Source organism: Choloepus didactylus, chromosome 17, assembly GCF_015220235.1.
Source record: "Choloepus didactylus isolate mChoDid1 chromosome 17, mChoDid1.pri, whole genome shotgun sequence".
NCBI lineage: Eukaryota > Metazoa > Chordata > Mammalia > Pilosa > Megalonychidae > Choloepus > Choloepus didactylus.
The window spans coordinates 55,856,027-55,872,142 of record NC_051323.1 but is presented as its reverse complement, the minus strand read 5'-3'; the positions used below and the strand labels follow the sequence as shown (position 1 = coordinate 55,872,142).

The 16,116-nt window shown below is 40.2% G+C and overlaps 1 protein-coding gene across 5 annotated transcripts in view; it reads left to right on the top strand.

Moving 5' to 3' along the window:
* The window catches only part of CRIM1 (cysteine rich transmembrane BMP regulator 1), a 222,569-nt gene that overhangs the window by 176,463 nt on the left and 29,990 nt on the right, over positions 1-16,116 (top strand). For 4 of the 5 annotated variants that reach the window (XM_037807087.1, XM_037807085.1, XM_037807089.1 and 1 more), the window contains one exon: positions 4,457-4,678. The exons of the other annotated variant lie outside the window; for it this stretch is intronic. In XM_037807087.1, the coding sequence (XP_037663015.1) occupies positions 4,457-4,678 (222 nt within the window). The remainder of the gene's footprint in view (positions 1-4,456; positions 4,679-16,116) is intronic. 5 annotated transcript variants of the gene reach the window in all.

The following is a 16,116-nucleotide window of genomic DNA, read 5'->3' as shown; positions in this document are numbered from 1 at the left end:
GCTGTTCTGTTATCATAGCTATGGTGATCAGTTTCCTAATCCTTCATGGCTTCACGCTGATCATATTTTTTTGTTTGCTCTGGATGACCGCTTAGTGGTCGCCACATTACTTGCTGTTGTCGTGCACTGCAGCCAAGGCAGAGTATAGCGCCTCATTACAGAGTATTGGGTGTAATTAGTGGCCATGTTAAACTGAGAAGCTTCACTTCTGCAATGTCATTTCTAATATAAGAAATAGCTCATATATGTTATGCTTCTTAAGATATGCAGTACCTAGTCCCTTCCATATTTTTATCATTGTCACTGTTTTACTCAGGTCCAAGCCCTTTTGTTCTTTCTCTGTTAATGTATAACCATGACGCTGTAAGCGGACTCTTCATTGGTAATAATAAATTTATATCCATTTAGATACTCATTTACAGACATTTATGGAATGCTTATATTGAGCCACAGGGAGCCCAAGGTTAGTGAGAACAGATAGAACTCCTACCTTACGGAGCAATAATCAAAAGAAGAGCCAACAATCCAATATTCCCCATAAAGTAAATAATGATAAAATGAGTGGAGTGCCTTGAAAGGGAGGATTTATGAGAGCAGGCCACACAGGAAGCTTTAAACTGGGAGGTGCCACAGGTTCCGCTTGGGCTAGAAGAGGAGAATACGGGGGTCGACTAGGGGAGGGGGCTGGGGCAGGGGGCTGCTCCACATCTGCTGGCCAAGGTTCATTGCAGGACACTGACTGGACTCAGAGGTTCAGCCCAGACAGAGTCAGAGCTACGTGGAGCTGGGAACGTGAGCATGCTCTCCAAGGCTCAGTTTCTTGGAGCCGGGAGCCTCAGCTGGGAAGTACAGAGGCACTGCAGGTTCTAGAAGAGAAGGGCATTTGGCTTTCTTCTGCCGTCATTCATAAGGTGAATGACTTTGAGTTCTCATTTTTAAACTTAGGCCTGGGTGACTTTTTTTTGCATATAACTTGAGAGATACTTCAGTGATACACGTCATCTTAGACATTAGGACTTTGTTTTATATGTCAGTATTCTGAAAGTTAATCTGGGAATAAGAGCTTACTTAGATATTTAAAAACCATTCCCCCACACCATAATTGTTCTTTCTGAACTGTTCATAGTTGTAGTGTAGTGAGAAAAAGATAAAAAGCTTAAACTCAGAACATCAGTTTCTTTTCATCACAATAAATTTCATCAGTAGCATTGATGAATGGTGTAATAACATCTAAAAGAATGCCATCTATAATTTTATAATAATTGCATACTGAAACAGGCCAAAAATGGTGTATGTGTGTACAGTAGAATAGCATCTTCCAAAGAGTTGTGTCCCTCGTGGTATTTGTATCTCGTAGAAGCCTTCAGCTTTCCCTCTCTCGGGCCTGGTGTTCAGGGTAGACTGGTTTGCTAAAGCTGCCAAAATGCAAAATACTAGAAATGGATTGGCTTTTACAATGGGGGTTTATTAGTTCACAAATGTACAGTTCTAAGGCCATAAAAATGTCCCAGTTAAGGTGTCAATAGGACAATACCATCTCTGAGAAAAGGCCAATGGCATGTGGGGTTTCTCTCTCACATGGGAGGGCACATGGCTGGAATCTGCTGGGTCTCTCCCAGGGTTAGCTTTTGGTTTCTGTTGCTTTCTCCAAAGTGTCTCTGGGCTTCTGTCTTAGCTTCTCTCTCCCAGCTCCTGTGCGTCCTAGCTTGTTTCTCCCAGGGAGTTTCTCTCTAAGTGTCTGGGGGGGTCCTCTTTTTCTTCTCTGGGGCAAAGTCTGGATTTCATCTCTTAGCTTTTCTCCTGGTTCTGGTTTCAACGGCTGTCTCCAAATGCCTCTGGGTGTTTTCTTTCCAAGCGTCTCTGTTCTCTCTCTCTCTCTCTCTCTCTCTCTCTCTCTCTCTCTCTCTCTCTCAGTGCTCTTAAGGCCTCCAGCAAACTAATTGAATGGGTGGCGTCGTATCTCCATGGAAATAATCTAATCAAAAGATCCCACCCACAGTAGGTCTGCCCCCACAGGATTGAATTAAAGAATGTAGTCTTTTATGGGGTACATAGCAGATTCAAACCAGCACAACTGGTAGGGAACCAAGTTGATGGAGAAAGGTCGAGGATCCTTGCTGATGAAGCAACTTCCCCAGAGTAAAAAAGGGAGAGAGTAGAGTAGTACTTAAAAAAACAAACAAAAAACACCTCTCTAAAAATTCTTTTGGTCTTTATTTCTTAGTGTGGGTAAAAGGCATAGCAAAGAAGAGAGAAGAGGGTAGAAAAGAAAAAAAAAAAATGGATAAATGAATACAAGCAAAAACAAAGCAAAAAATCTAGTAAAAATAAAATAAAGGAGTAAACATTTGAAAGCCAAAGGATAAAGAGAAGGGGTCTGTGGAGCAGAAAAAAAAAAAAAAAAATGGAAAGGGTGGCCCAAAGAATGGAAGAGACCGTGGACAAGATTCCCAAATGACTTTTTCAGTCAGAGTCCAGAATAAGACCCTCATCCACCCCTGCCAACGCATCCTGTTGCCTGTCTGCACCCCCAGTAAGAGGCCTTCCGACTCCACGTTCAGTTCAGCTGTCATCTCATAGCTTCATTGCTTCTGTCCTCTCTCCTAAATTTTTAGGCACAAGGTTGGGCATTGCTTGTAAGAGCTAGGATATCACAACCCACAGAAACCTCACAGTGATTTGCAAAGCCTAGTGTTGTCTAGAGTGAGTCGTCCTTTTTTCCAGCCATAGAAGTTAGCCTTGGACATTCTCTCAAAGAAGAAATTATCCATAGACATGGATGACCTCAAAACAGTCATTGAGAAAGTAATTCCATCTCATTAGCTTTAACTCATCTGGATGTGATCTATGAAACCATAACTGAAATGGGAACCTAGAGCATATTTGGAGCCCTGGAACCAATGGCTGTTCTTTCACTTATGTGTACTGCCCTCAGGACTAGTGCTGGGCAATCGTGATACCGTTTAAAGGAGACAGTATGGGTAGACTCCATCATGCTGGCTTCCCTGTGTCCCACAGACAGGGCCCATAACAAAGTAACTGCCTGGGTCCTTACAGGGGCTCTTCTTGTCACATTGTTGACTGTAGGGTGTGTTCATGAGGTTGCTGGAAGGAGAAAGTGACATTTAAAGCTTCTGCATTACTATGGTAACTACATGTCTACCCCTGTTATTTCTGTTTCATGACTGAAAATAGAGTTCCTGAAGTTGATTCTGAGAAGAGCATATGTTCCCGGGTTTGACCATGTATCCATTTCCTCAAATAAGGAAATGTGATTATCTTGAGAGGTTTCCTAGGTAGGACTATTGTGGCTATTTCTAGACTCTTGGATGGTGAAGGTGGTTAGAAGTGCTTGCTTTTATCAGGGAGATTGTTTCTAAACTAGGAACCTTACTAACTTACATATTCCTTTTCTATATCCCATTCGGATTTCTGCTTGGGGCTACAGTTTCTATGTAATTTCAGGCAATACCAACACCCCCAGGGATATCTGGGTTTTCTGGTGACATTCTTTTCTGTTTCAAGTTGTAATTTGATCAAACGACCTTGGTTTAAGGCTTTAAATAGCAAAGACACTGGATACTGCAGATGGTTTACAGATGATTTCTCTGTGGGTGCCCCCGTCTGAGTGATTTAGGTTTCCCATCATTAACGTGAATGCCTGAATATTGGAATGGTAAATGAAGGTATATTTTTATATAGTCTAGGACAGTAAAAATCTGTTTGGATATAGATTTATAGATTAGTTAGGATTGCCTTTGGCTGCAAGTAAGAAAAATCCCTGCTAGATTTTTTAAACTATGAAAGGTTCATTGCACATACATTACAAGAAGTTTAAAGGAGGATATTTATCCACAAAAACTCAGTGGCTCAATGATGTCAGGGTGAACTTGGCCTTTCTCTTAACAGTATGATAAAGAAATTATAGGTGCAGCCAGTACACATTCAAGCAGGAAGAATGGGGAAGGATGGTGGCAACAACACATCCACCCTTGTTTTAAGAAAGTGAAAACTTTCCCACAAATTCCTTTATTGGCCATAAGTCCCATTGGCCACAGCTGGGTGATGTGGCCATCCCTGGTTGCAAGGGGAACTGGGAGAGCAGGGAACAGGGTTATCCTGGTTGACCTACAGCTGTTGTGAGCCAAGTCCTGGGACCAGCCCAAAGAAAATTAGGTTCTTTGTTAACCTAAGGAAGAAGCATGGAGTGGATGTTGTATAAGCAACAAAGGAGTCCGTGATGAGTCTTTTTTGTCTTTGTTGTTTTGTTTCTAAATTCAAGACCCTGCCCAAATCAGACTCCCTGTTTTGTTACTAAAGTCATTTTCTTTTTTAAAGGAGGCACCCATATGATTGGGTGTGCTTTTTATAAGATAGAGTGAAACTCACTATATTGCTCAGTTGGTAGCCTACAGCATCTTCTCTTCCTTGTTGACGTGTATGTTCATTTTTCCAGATGAATCTCTTCAGCCTTCCTCATCCCATAATGAGAGCGTGCCTAGTTACTGCAAAAATGATGAAGGGGATATATTCCTGGCAGCTGAGTCCTGGAAGCCTGACGTTTGTACCAGCTGCATATGCATGGATAGCATAATTAGCTGTTACTCTGAGTCTTGCCCTTCAGTCTCCTGTGAAAGACCTGTTTTGAGAAAAGGCCAGTGTTGTCCCTACTGCATAGGTAAGACCAAGAAAAAAAATCCTTTGTCTCTACCAGTGGCCATTAAATCTACCTCAATAGCCATTTGCCTAGATCAGTTAATATTTTTGAAATTCATTTTCCTGGTTGACGTGGCACACGACCCTAAGTTGTAACATCAAGCAGGGGAGAGATGTGGAAGGTATGCCCTCAAGATAATGCATACTAAGAATGAAAGAAATGCTCTCTGAGAATGCCATGATGTCTTGATGCTGTTATGTTCTATTGGGCTCCTTTGCTGTTTCAGGATTTTCAATATCAGAATTCTCTGTCTCCATCATGTATTTATAGTGGTCTTTTCTTCCAAATAGAAACACCATGTCCCATAGAGTACCATGTCCCACAGAGAAACACCATGTCCCATAGAGTACACTTTCTTCCAGATAGAAACACCATGTCCCATAGAGTACGGCTTGCCACTGCCTTGAGATCAACTAAATATGAAGCACTAACCTCCGTTTTCCCTGTCTGTTGACACTTAATTGATTCCATTTAAGCTGTGTGGTTGTCGGTGTCGAGGGCATAGGGACACAGTAACTGGCAGAGCCCTCTCCTTGTGACCCATGGTGATGCGTCTTGTGAGCAGAGGACATATGTGTATTAGTCCCTGATGTCCTACAATAACTGGGCCTATGGACATAAGCCAGATGTTGTTCTGGAGTCCAGAAGGCAAGGCTTAAACAGCTCACAGCTGTAATAAAGGCACAGTGCCTGCTCCCAAGGCTCTCACTGTCTTTTATTGCTTTTGTAGCCGGTAAAGCTCGTAAAGTCAAGTGAAAGACAATGACATATCTCAATCCAGTAGTGAACCTGTAATCAGAGGAACAAATGAAAAATTAGGCAAGCTGTAGTAATTGCAGGTATTGTACATTTATCATTGGGAGATATTTGCATGTTTTTTAGATGTAAATAGTTGTCTGTATCTGGAGTGATACCTGGAGAAAAGGACAGGTCTTCTGGTCACAGAACTTGGTGACATTTCCAAAAGATGATTTAATAAATGGTGCCCAGTTCCATCTTGGCCATAACTCAAGCTCATCACGACAGCTCCTCCTTACCTTGTGACCACTGGCTGCTGGCCTAGGCCACTTCCTCTGAGTTTTTTTCTCCATGTTCATATATGAAAGATGAAAGGATATTTTAAAATCACACATTTCTGGTCTCAGCAATTATACAGAGTTTAGATTTTCTCAATAGCCAGGAAGTATTAAAAGTTATGTTTTGAAAGCTCATTCTTTTCTTTTTATAAATATAATTTATTCCTCAAACTGTGATGTTTTTTGAGTGTGAAATAGGGGCTGTTACTAATTATGATGAGACAGCAGCCCTAGATCAGGAGTATCCAAAGCAAACCAGGACATATGGTTGCACTCCCTTTAGTAACTGGGATATTGGGCTCTGCTCTAATACCTAGTGTTGTAACTCCTTAGTGGAACAGAAATGTATGGAAGCACACACCCTATGTGGTACTACTCACCACTTCCAAGAGCTGACCAAAGTTCATGCAAAAAATGGCACTGTCATTGATGAGTTCTAAATGAGAGGTATCATAACCAGATTACTAATTCAAGTCAGAAAAAAAGTACAGCTAATATTACCATATTTGTATATCACACTTCAATACTAAAAGAAATAGTTCGAATATAAATTTCGGAGGCGGGGCAAGATGGCAGACTGGTGAGCTGTATGTTTTAGTTACTCCTCCAGGAAAGTAGGTAGAAAGCCAGGAACTGCGTGGACTGGACACCACAGAGCAATCTGACTTTGGGCATACTTCATACAACACTCATGAAAACGTGGAACTGCTGAGATCAGCGAAATCTGTAAGTTTTTGTGGCCAGGGGACCCGCACCCCTCCCTGCCAGGCTCAGTCCCGTGGGAGGAGGGGCTGTCAGCTCCGGGAAGCAGAAGGGAGAACTGCAGTGGCAGCCCTTATCAGAAACTCATTCTACTGATCCAAACTCCAACCATAGATAGACTGAGACAAGACACCAGAGAATCTGAGAGCAGCCAGCCCAGCAGAGAGGAGACAGGCATAGAAAAAAACAACATGAAAAACTCCAAAATAAAAGCGGAGGATTTTGGAGTTCTGGTGAACATAGAAAGGGGAAGGGCAGAGCTCAGGCCCTGAGGCTCATATGCAAATCCCGAAGAAAAGCTGATCTCTCTGCCCTGTGGACCTTTCCTTAATGGCCTTAATTGCTTTGTCTCTTAGCATTTCAATAACCCATTAGATCTCTGAGGAGGACCCTTTTTTTTAATCCTTTTTTCTTTTTCTAAAACAATTACTCTAAGAAGCCCAATACAGAAAGCTTCAAAGACTTGCAGTTTGGGCAGGTCAAGACAAGAGCAGAACTAAGAGAACTCTGAGACAAAAGGCAATAATCCAGTGGCTGAGAAAATTCACTAAACACCACAACTTCCCAAGAAAAGGGGGGTGTCCGCTCACAGCCGTCATCATGGTGGACAGGAAACACTCCTGCCCATCGCCAGCCCCATAGCCCAGAGCTACCCCAGACAACCCAGTGTGACGGAAGCGCTTCAAATAACAGGCACACACCACAAAACTGGGCGTGGACATTAGCCTTCCCTGCAACCTCAGCTGATTGTCCCAGAGGTGGGAAGGTGGAGCAGTGTGAATTAACAAAGCCCCATTCAGCCATCATTTCAGCAGACTGGGAGCCTCCCTACACAGCCCAGCAGCCCAGAACTGCCCTGGGGGGACGGCACTCACCTGTGACATAGCACAGTCATCCCTCAACAGAGGACCCGGGGTGCACAGCCTGGAAGAGGGGCCCACTTGGAAGTCTCAGGAGCCATACGCCAATACCAAGGACTTGTGGGTCAGTGGCAGAGACAAACTGTGGCAGGACTGAACTGAAGGATTAGACTATTGCAGCAGCTTTAAAACTCTAGGATCACCAGGGAGATTTGATTGTTAGAGCCACCCCCCCCTCCCTGACTGCCCAGAAACACGCCCCATATACAGGGCAGGCAACACCAACTACACACGCAAACTTGGTACACCAATTGGACCCCACAAGACTCACTCCCCCACTCACCAAAAAGGCTAAGCAGGGGAGAACTGGCTTGTGGAGAACAGGTGGCTCGTGGACGCCACCTGCTGGTTAGTTAGAGAAAGTGTACTCCACAAAGCTGTAGATCTAATAAATTAGAGATAAGGACTTCAGTCGGTCTACAAATCCTAAAAGAACCCTATCAAGTTCAGCAAATGCCAAGAGGGCAAAAACAACAGAAAATTATAAAGCATATGAAAAAACCAGACGATATGGATAACCCAAGCCCAAGCACCCAAATCAAAAGATCAGAAGAGACACAGCACCTAGAGCAGCTACTCAAAGAACTAAAGATGAACAATGAGACCATAGTACGGGATACAAAGGATATCAAGAAGACCCTAGAAGAGCATAAAGAAGACATTGCAAGACTAAATAAAAAAATGGATGATCTTATGGAAATTAAAGAAACTGTTGACCAAATTAAAAAGATTCTGGACACTCATAGTACAAGACTAGAGGAAGTTGAACAACGAATCAGTGACCTGGAAGATGACAGAATGGAAAATGAAAGCATAAAAGAAAGAATGGGGAAAAAAATTGAAAAAATCGAAATGGACCTCAGGGATATGATATATAATATGAAACATCCGAATATAAGACTCATTGATGTTCCAGAAGGGGAAGAAAAGGGTAAAGGTCTAGGAAGAGTATTCAAAGAAATTGTTGGGGAAAACTTCCCAAATCTTCTAAGCAACATAAATACACAAATCATAAATGCTCAGCGAACTCCAAATAGAATAAATCTAAATAAACCCACTCCGAGACATATTCTGATCACACTGTCAAACACAGAAGAGAAGGAGCAAGTTCTGAAAGCAGCAAGAGAAAAGCAATTCACCACATACAAAGGAAACAGCATAAGACTAAGTAGTGACTACTCAGCAGCCACCATGGAGGCGAGAAGGCAGTGGCACGATATATTTAAAATTCTGAGTGAGAAAAATTTCCAACCAAGAATACTCTATCCAGCAAAGCTCTCCTTCAAATTTGAGGGAGAGCTTAAATTTTTCACAGACAAACAAATGCTGAGAGAATTTGCTAACAAGAGACCTGCCCTGCTGGAGATACTAAAGGGAGCCCTACAGACAGAGAAACAAAGAAAGGACAGAGAGACTTAGAGAAAGGTTCAGTACTAAAGAGATTCGTTATGGGTACAATAAAGGATATTAATAGAGAGAGGGGAAAAATATGACAAACATAAACCAAAGGATAAGATGGCTGATTCAAGAAATACCTTCACGGTTATAACGTTGAATGTAAATGGATTAAACTCCCCAATTAAAAGATATAGATTCGCAGAATGGATCAAAAAAAATGAACCATCAATATGTTGCATACAAGAGACTCATCTTAGACACAGGGACACAAAGAAATTGAAAGTGAAAGGATGGAAAAAAATATTTCATGCAAGCTGCAGCCAAAAGAAAGCAGGTATAGCAATATTAATCTCAGATAAAATAGACTTTAAATGCAGGGATGTTTTGAGAGACAAAGAAGGCCACTACGTACTAATAAAAGGGCCAATTCAACAAGAAGAAATAACGATCGTAAATGTCTATGCACCCAATCAAGGTGCCACAAAATACATGAGAGAAACACTGGCAAAACTAAAGGAAGCAATTGATGTTTCCACAATAATTGTGGGAGACTTCAACACATCACTCTCTCCTATAGATAGATCAACCAGACAGAAGACCAATAAGGAAATTGAAAACCTAAACAATATGATAAATGAATTAGATTTAACAGACATATACAGGACATTACATCCCAAATCACCAGGATACACATACTTTTCTAGTGCTCATGGAACTTTCTCCAGAATAGATCATATGCTGGGACATAAAACAAGCCTCAATAAATTTAAAAAGATTGAAATTATTCAAAGCACATTCTCTGACCACAATGGAATACAATTAGAAGTCAATAACCATCAGAGACTTAGAAAATTCACAAATACCTGGAGATTAAACAACACACTCCTAAACAATCAGTGGGTTAAAGAAGAAATAGCAAGAGAAATTGCTAAATATATAGAGACGAATGAAAATGAGAACACAACATACCAAAACCTATGGGATGCAGCAAAAGCAGTGCTAAGGGGGAAATTTATAGCACTAAACGCATATATTAAAAAGGAAGAAAGAGCCAAAATCAAAGAACTAATGGATCAACTGAAGAAGCTAGAAAATGAACAGCAAACCAATCCTAAACCAAGTACAAGAAAAGAAATAACAAGGATTAACGCAGAAATAAATGACATAGAGAACAAAAAAACAATAGAGAGGATAAATATCACCAAAAGTTGGTTCTTTGAGAAGATCAACAAGATTGACAAGCCCCTAGCTAGACTGACAAAATCAAAAAGAGAGAAGACCCATATAAACAAAATAATGAATGAAAAAGGTGACATAACTGCAGATCCTGAAGAAATTTAAAAAATTATAAGAGGATACTATGAACAACTGTATGGCAACAAACTGGATAATGTAGAGGAAATAGACAATTTTCTGGAAACATTTGAACAACCTAGACTGACCAGAGAAGAAATAGAAGACCTCAACCAACCCATCACAAGCAAAGAGATCCAATCAGTCATCAAAAATCTTCCCGCAAATAAATGCCCAGGGCCAGATGGCTTCACAGGGGTATTCTACCAAACTTTCCAGAAAGAACTGACACCAGTCTTACTCAAACTCTTTCAAAACATTGAAGAAAATGGAACACTACCTAACTCATTTTATGAAGCTAACATCAATCTAATACCAAAACCAGGCAAAGATGCTACAAAAAAAGGAAAACTACCGGCCAATCTCCCTAATGAATATAGATGCAAAAATCCTCAACAAAATACTTGCAAATTGAATCCAAAGACACATTAAAAAAATCATACACCATGACCAAGTGGGGTTCGTTCCAGGCATGCAAGGATGGTTCAACATAAGAAAATCAATCAATGTATTACAACACATTAACAAGTCAAAAGGGAAAAATCAATTGATCATCTCAATAGATGCTGAAAAAGCATTTGACAAAATCCAACATCCATTTTTGATAAAAACACTTCAAAAGGTAGGAATTGAAGGAAATTTCCTCAACATGATAAAGAGCATATATGAAAAACCCACAGCCAGCATAGTACTCAATGGTGAGAGACTGAAAGCCTTCCCTCTAAGATCAGGAACAAGACAAAGATGCCCGCTGTCACCACTGTTATTCAACATTGTGCTGGAAGTGCTAGCCAGGGCAATCCGGCAAGACAAAGAAATAAAAGGCATCCAAATTGGAAAAGAAGAAGTAAAACTGTCATTGTTTGCAGATGATATGATCTTATATCTAGAAAACCCTGAGAAATCGACGATACAGCTACTAGAGCTAATAAACAAATTTAATAAAGTAGCGGGATACAAGATTAATGCACATAAGTCAGTAATGTTTGTATATGCTAGAAATGAACAAACGGAAGAGACACTCAAGAAAAAGATACCATTTTCAATAGCAACTAAAAAAATCAAGTACCTAGGAATAGACTTAACCAAAGATGTAAAAGACCTATACAAAGAAAACTACATAACTCTACTAAAAGAAATAGAAGGGGACCTTAAAAGATGGAAAAATATTCCATGTTCATGGATAGGAAGACTAAATGTCATTGAGATGTCAATTCTACCCAAACTCATCTACAAATTCAATGCAATCCCAATCAAAATTCCAACAAGCTACTTTGCAGACTTGGAAAAGCTAGTTATCAAATTTATTAGGAAAGGGAAGATGCCTCGAATTGCTAAAGACACTCTAAAAAAGAAAAACGAAGTGGGAGGACTTACACTCCCTGACTTTGAAGCTTATTATAAAGCCACAGTTGCCAAAACAGCATGGTACTGGCACAAAGATAGACATATAGATCAACGGAATCGAATTGAGAATTCAGAGATAGACCCTCAGATCTATGGCCGACTGATCTTTGATAAGGCCCCCAAAGTCACTGAACTGAGTCATAATGGTCTTTTCAACAAATGGGGCTGGGAGAGTTGGATATCCATATCCAAAAGAATGAAAGAGGACCCCTACCTCACCCCCTACACAAAAATTAACTCAAAATGGACCAAAGATCTCAATATAAAAGAAAGTACCATAAAACTCCTAGAAGATAATGTAGGAAAACATCTTCAAGACCTTGTATTAGGTGGCCACTTCCTAGACTTTACACCCAAAGCACAAGCAACAAAAGAGAAAATAGATAAATGGGAACTCCTCAAGCTTAGAAGTTTCTGCACCTCAAAGGAATTTCTCAAAAAGGTAAAGAGGCAGCCAACTCAATGGGAAAAAATTTTTGGAAACCATGTATCTGACAAAAGACTGATATCTTGCATATATAAAGAAATCCTACAACTCAATGACAATAGTACAGACAGCCCAATTATAAAATGGGCAAAAGATATGAAAAGACAGTTCTCTGAAGAGGAAATACAAATGGCCAAGAAACACATGAAAAAATGTTCAGCTTCGCTAGCTATTAGAGAGATGCAAATTAAGACCACAATGAGATACCATCTAACACCAGTTAGAATGGCTGCCATTAAACAAACAGGAAACTACAAATGCTGGAGGGGATGTGGAGAAATTGGAACTCTTATTCATTGTTGGTGGGACTGTATAATGGTTCAGCCACTCTGGAAGTCAGTCTGGCAGTTCCTTAGAAAACTAGATATAGAGTTACCCTTCGATCCAGCGATTGCACTTCTCGGTATATACCCGGAAGGTCGGAAAGCAGTGACACGAGCAGATATCTGCACGCCAACGTTCATAGCAGCATTATTCACAATTGCCAAGAGATGGAAACAACCCAAATGTCCTTCAACAGATGAGTGGATAAATAAAATGTGGTATATACACACGATGGAATACTACGCGGCAGTAAGAAGGAACGATCTCGTGAAACATATGACAACATGGATGAACGTTGAAGACATAATGCTGAGCGAAATAAGCCAGGCACAAAAAGAGAAATATTATATGCTACCACTAATGTGAACTTTGAAAAATGTAAAACAAATGGTTTATAATGTAGAATGTAGGTGAACTAGCAATAGAGAGCAATTAAGGAAGGGGGAACAATAATCCAAGAAGAACAGATAAGCTATTTAACGTTCTGGGGATGCCCAGGAATGACTATGGTCTGTTAATTTCTGATGGATATAGTAGGAACAAGTTCAGAGAAATGTTGCTATATTAGGTAACTTTCTTGGGGTAAAGTAGGAACATGTTGGAAGTTAAGCAGTTATCTTAGGTTAGTTGTCTTTTTCTTACTCCCTTGTTATGGTCTCTTTGAAATGTTCTTTTATTGTATGTTTGTTTTCCTTTTAACTTTTTTTTCATACAGTTGATTTAAAAAAGAAGGGAAAGTTAAAAAAAAAAAAAAAGAAAAGAAAAACAAGGAAAAAAAGATGTAGTGCCCCCTTGAGGAGCCTGTGGAGAATGCAGGGGTATTTTCCTACCCCACCTCGATGGTTGCTAACATGACCACAGATACAGGGAACTGGTGGTTTGATGGGTTGAGCCCTCTACCATAGGTTTTACCCTTGGGAAGACGGTTGCTGCAAAGGAGAGGCTAGGCCTCCCTATAATTGTGCCTAAGAGCCTCCTCCCGAATGCCTCTTTGTTGCTCAGATGTGGCCCTCTCTCTCTAGCGAAGCCAACTTGAAAGGTGAAATCACTGCCCTCCCCCCTACGTGGGATCAGACACCCAGGGGAGTGAATCTCCCTGGCAACGTGGAATATGATTCCCGGGGAGGAATGTAGACCTGGCATCGTGGGACGGAGAACATCTTCTTGACCAAAAGGGGGATGTGAAAGGAAATGAAATAAGCTTCAGTAGCACAGAGTTTCCAAAAGGAGCCGAGAGGTCACTCTGGTGGGCACTCTTACGCACACTTTAGACAACCCTTTTTAGGTTCTAAAGAATTGGGGTAGCTGGTGGTGGATACCTGAAACTATCAAACTACAACCCAGAACCCATGAATCTCAAAGACAGTTGTATGAAAATGTAGCTTATGAGGGGTAACAGTGGGATTGGGAAAGCCATAAGGACCACACTCCACTTTGTCTAGTTTATGGATGGATGAGTAGAAAAATAGGGGAAGGAAACAAACAGACAAAGGTACCCAGTGTTCTTTTTTACTTCAATTGCTCTTTTTCACTCTAATTATTATTCTTGTTATTTTTGTGTGTGTGCTAATGAAGGTATCAGGGATTGATTTAGGTGATGAATGTACAACTATGTAATGGTACTGTGAACAATCGAAAGTATGGTTTGTTTTGTATGACTGCGTGGTATGTGAATATATCTCAATAAAATGAAGATTAAAAAAAATAAAATAAAATAAATAGTTCATGAATCAACCAAGGGTGTTTCAGCCACCCTGGATCATCCTTGGAAAACCAGGGCCTGGGAGGCCTGAAAATTGCCTTTAGAAGAAAAATCAAGGAGCATGTCTCTCATTTGTTGAAAATTTGAAAAAAATTTGTTGTTTTGCCTAGATAAAACTTCCTGTTTTGTTTTCCTACTTAATGATATTAGTAAATTTGTTTCCATATGATAATTACTGAATCACTCCTCTTTTTCACTAAACCAGTTTAACAAATTCAAAATTATTTAAAGATAGCTGTAAATTATAGTGTTATGTGTCCTTCCATGTTTGTTGGTTTGTTTCTGTTGCCTTCGGGTATCCCATATCAATTCCTGCATTATTAGGACTCCTCATTTTTCTTAGTGTGGAGGGAAAATAGCAGTATTGTCCAAATTTAAGTTAGATTGCAAGTACTTTCATTAAATTGTGGTTCATATAAACTGATAATGGCATAATGGAAATGTTGTTTGTTACATTTCTCTTTATAACTAAAGGTTTGGAACTAACTCCCCTAGCCTCCACACTCCCCACCCCCTGAATGGCACATGCATAATTTTGTCATATAAATCTATGATTTACCTTCAGGGAGCATGTTGGGGATACATAACATTTGATGAGCAAAAACTGTGTTATTGTATATTAATTATATAATGTCACTCCTCTTAATGCTTTATACATACTGTGTATTACTAAAATCATCATAGAGCCTCTGCTACCTGCATCATACTTACTTTGCAAGTAGCCTTGTTAGATTGGCCTTCACCCTTTCCCAACTAGCACTCCCCACCCTGCCGTGTCCAAATATATAAAGTCAAGTTCAGTTCGTAACTGATACAGAAATTTCCTGTCCGACTCCTCTGTCCACTCTCTTGGCCTCTTTAGGCTTATTCTCTTGTCTTCCAGCCAGTCGGGTCTGTCTGCAAGGAGGCTGACCCTGGGCTATGGAAGCATGCCCACACGCAGTGTCAGGCTGCTGTCAGTAACCAAGCATTTGTCACTATCCAGAGATAACTTAGCAAAGGAAAAGCATGGAAACATGCCATTATTCCATATGTCTTAAAGGACCCACTTGTTTTCTCAGTGGGCACAGAGGATCAGTGCTTGCATTGTTCCTGGCTTGAGGCTTTCTCTCTTTGAACCGAAGTCTTAACCCAGATTATCTACTTCCAGGATCATGTGTGCCTGTTAGGATGTACACACTGCCTCACCCTGTCTGCAAGTGCTGACCTCACTGTGACTGCAGGTCTCCTCCCTGGGTTAATATTTTCCCTAATTAGTCAAATATAGATCTCTAAAATCCTCAAACCTACCTTTAATCTAACCTCCTTTTTAATGACAAAATCCCTAAACAAAAGTTTGCTTTCACCTAGTGGGAAAAGTATTTTTTTCTTACCACAAGAGAAATGGGAAATGTCTATCCTATCAAAAGTATTCTAATTAAAAATATTTATGTTCTTTTTAGCTAAATTATCAAGTCACTAATGTGCAATGATAATGCTTCTCTTTTGATGTGTGAGGGCCTCATATTATGTGTGCTAATTTAACAGAAAGTACAATACAGACATAATTAATAGGATTGATTAATTCTGAAAAGTGAACAGCTTTGTCTAATTACTTAATATACCTGTCATTAGGGAATTCTTCCTTGTGCCAGAGAGAAACCAAGTCATAATTACCAAATCATTTTAATGGAACATTTTCTGACTCCCTAATTTTCTGTATTCTGGGTTTCTACACAATAGCACACAAACTTAGATTTTATTTTCATAGGCCTTTTGGCTGTAACTATGGTTTACAGAATGAGGAATAAGAATCAAAAGATGACTTGAGTAGCAATCAGATGGAGAGGAAAGGTCTGGTAGAAATCCTAATGTGTGATAGCAGCATTAATACGAGGTTCCTTGTAAAGAGCAGATACTTCAGCTGTGAC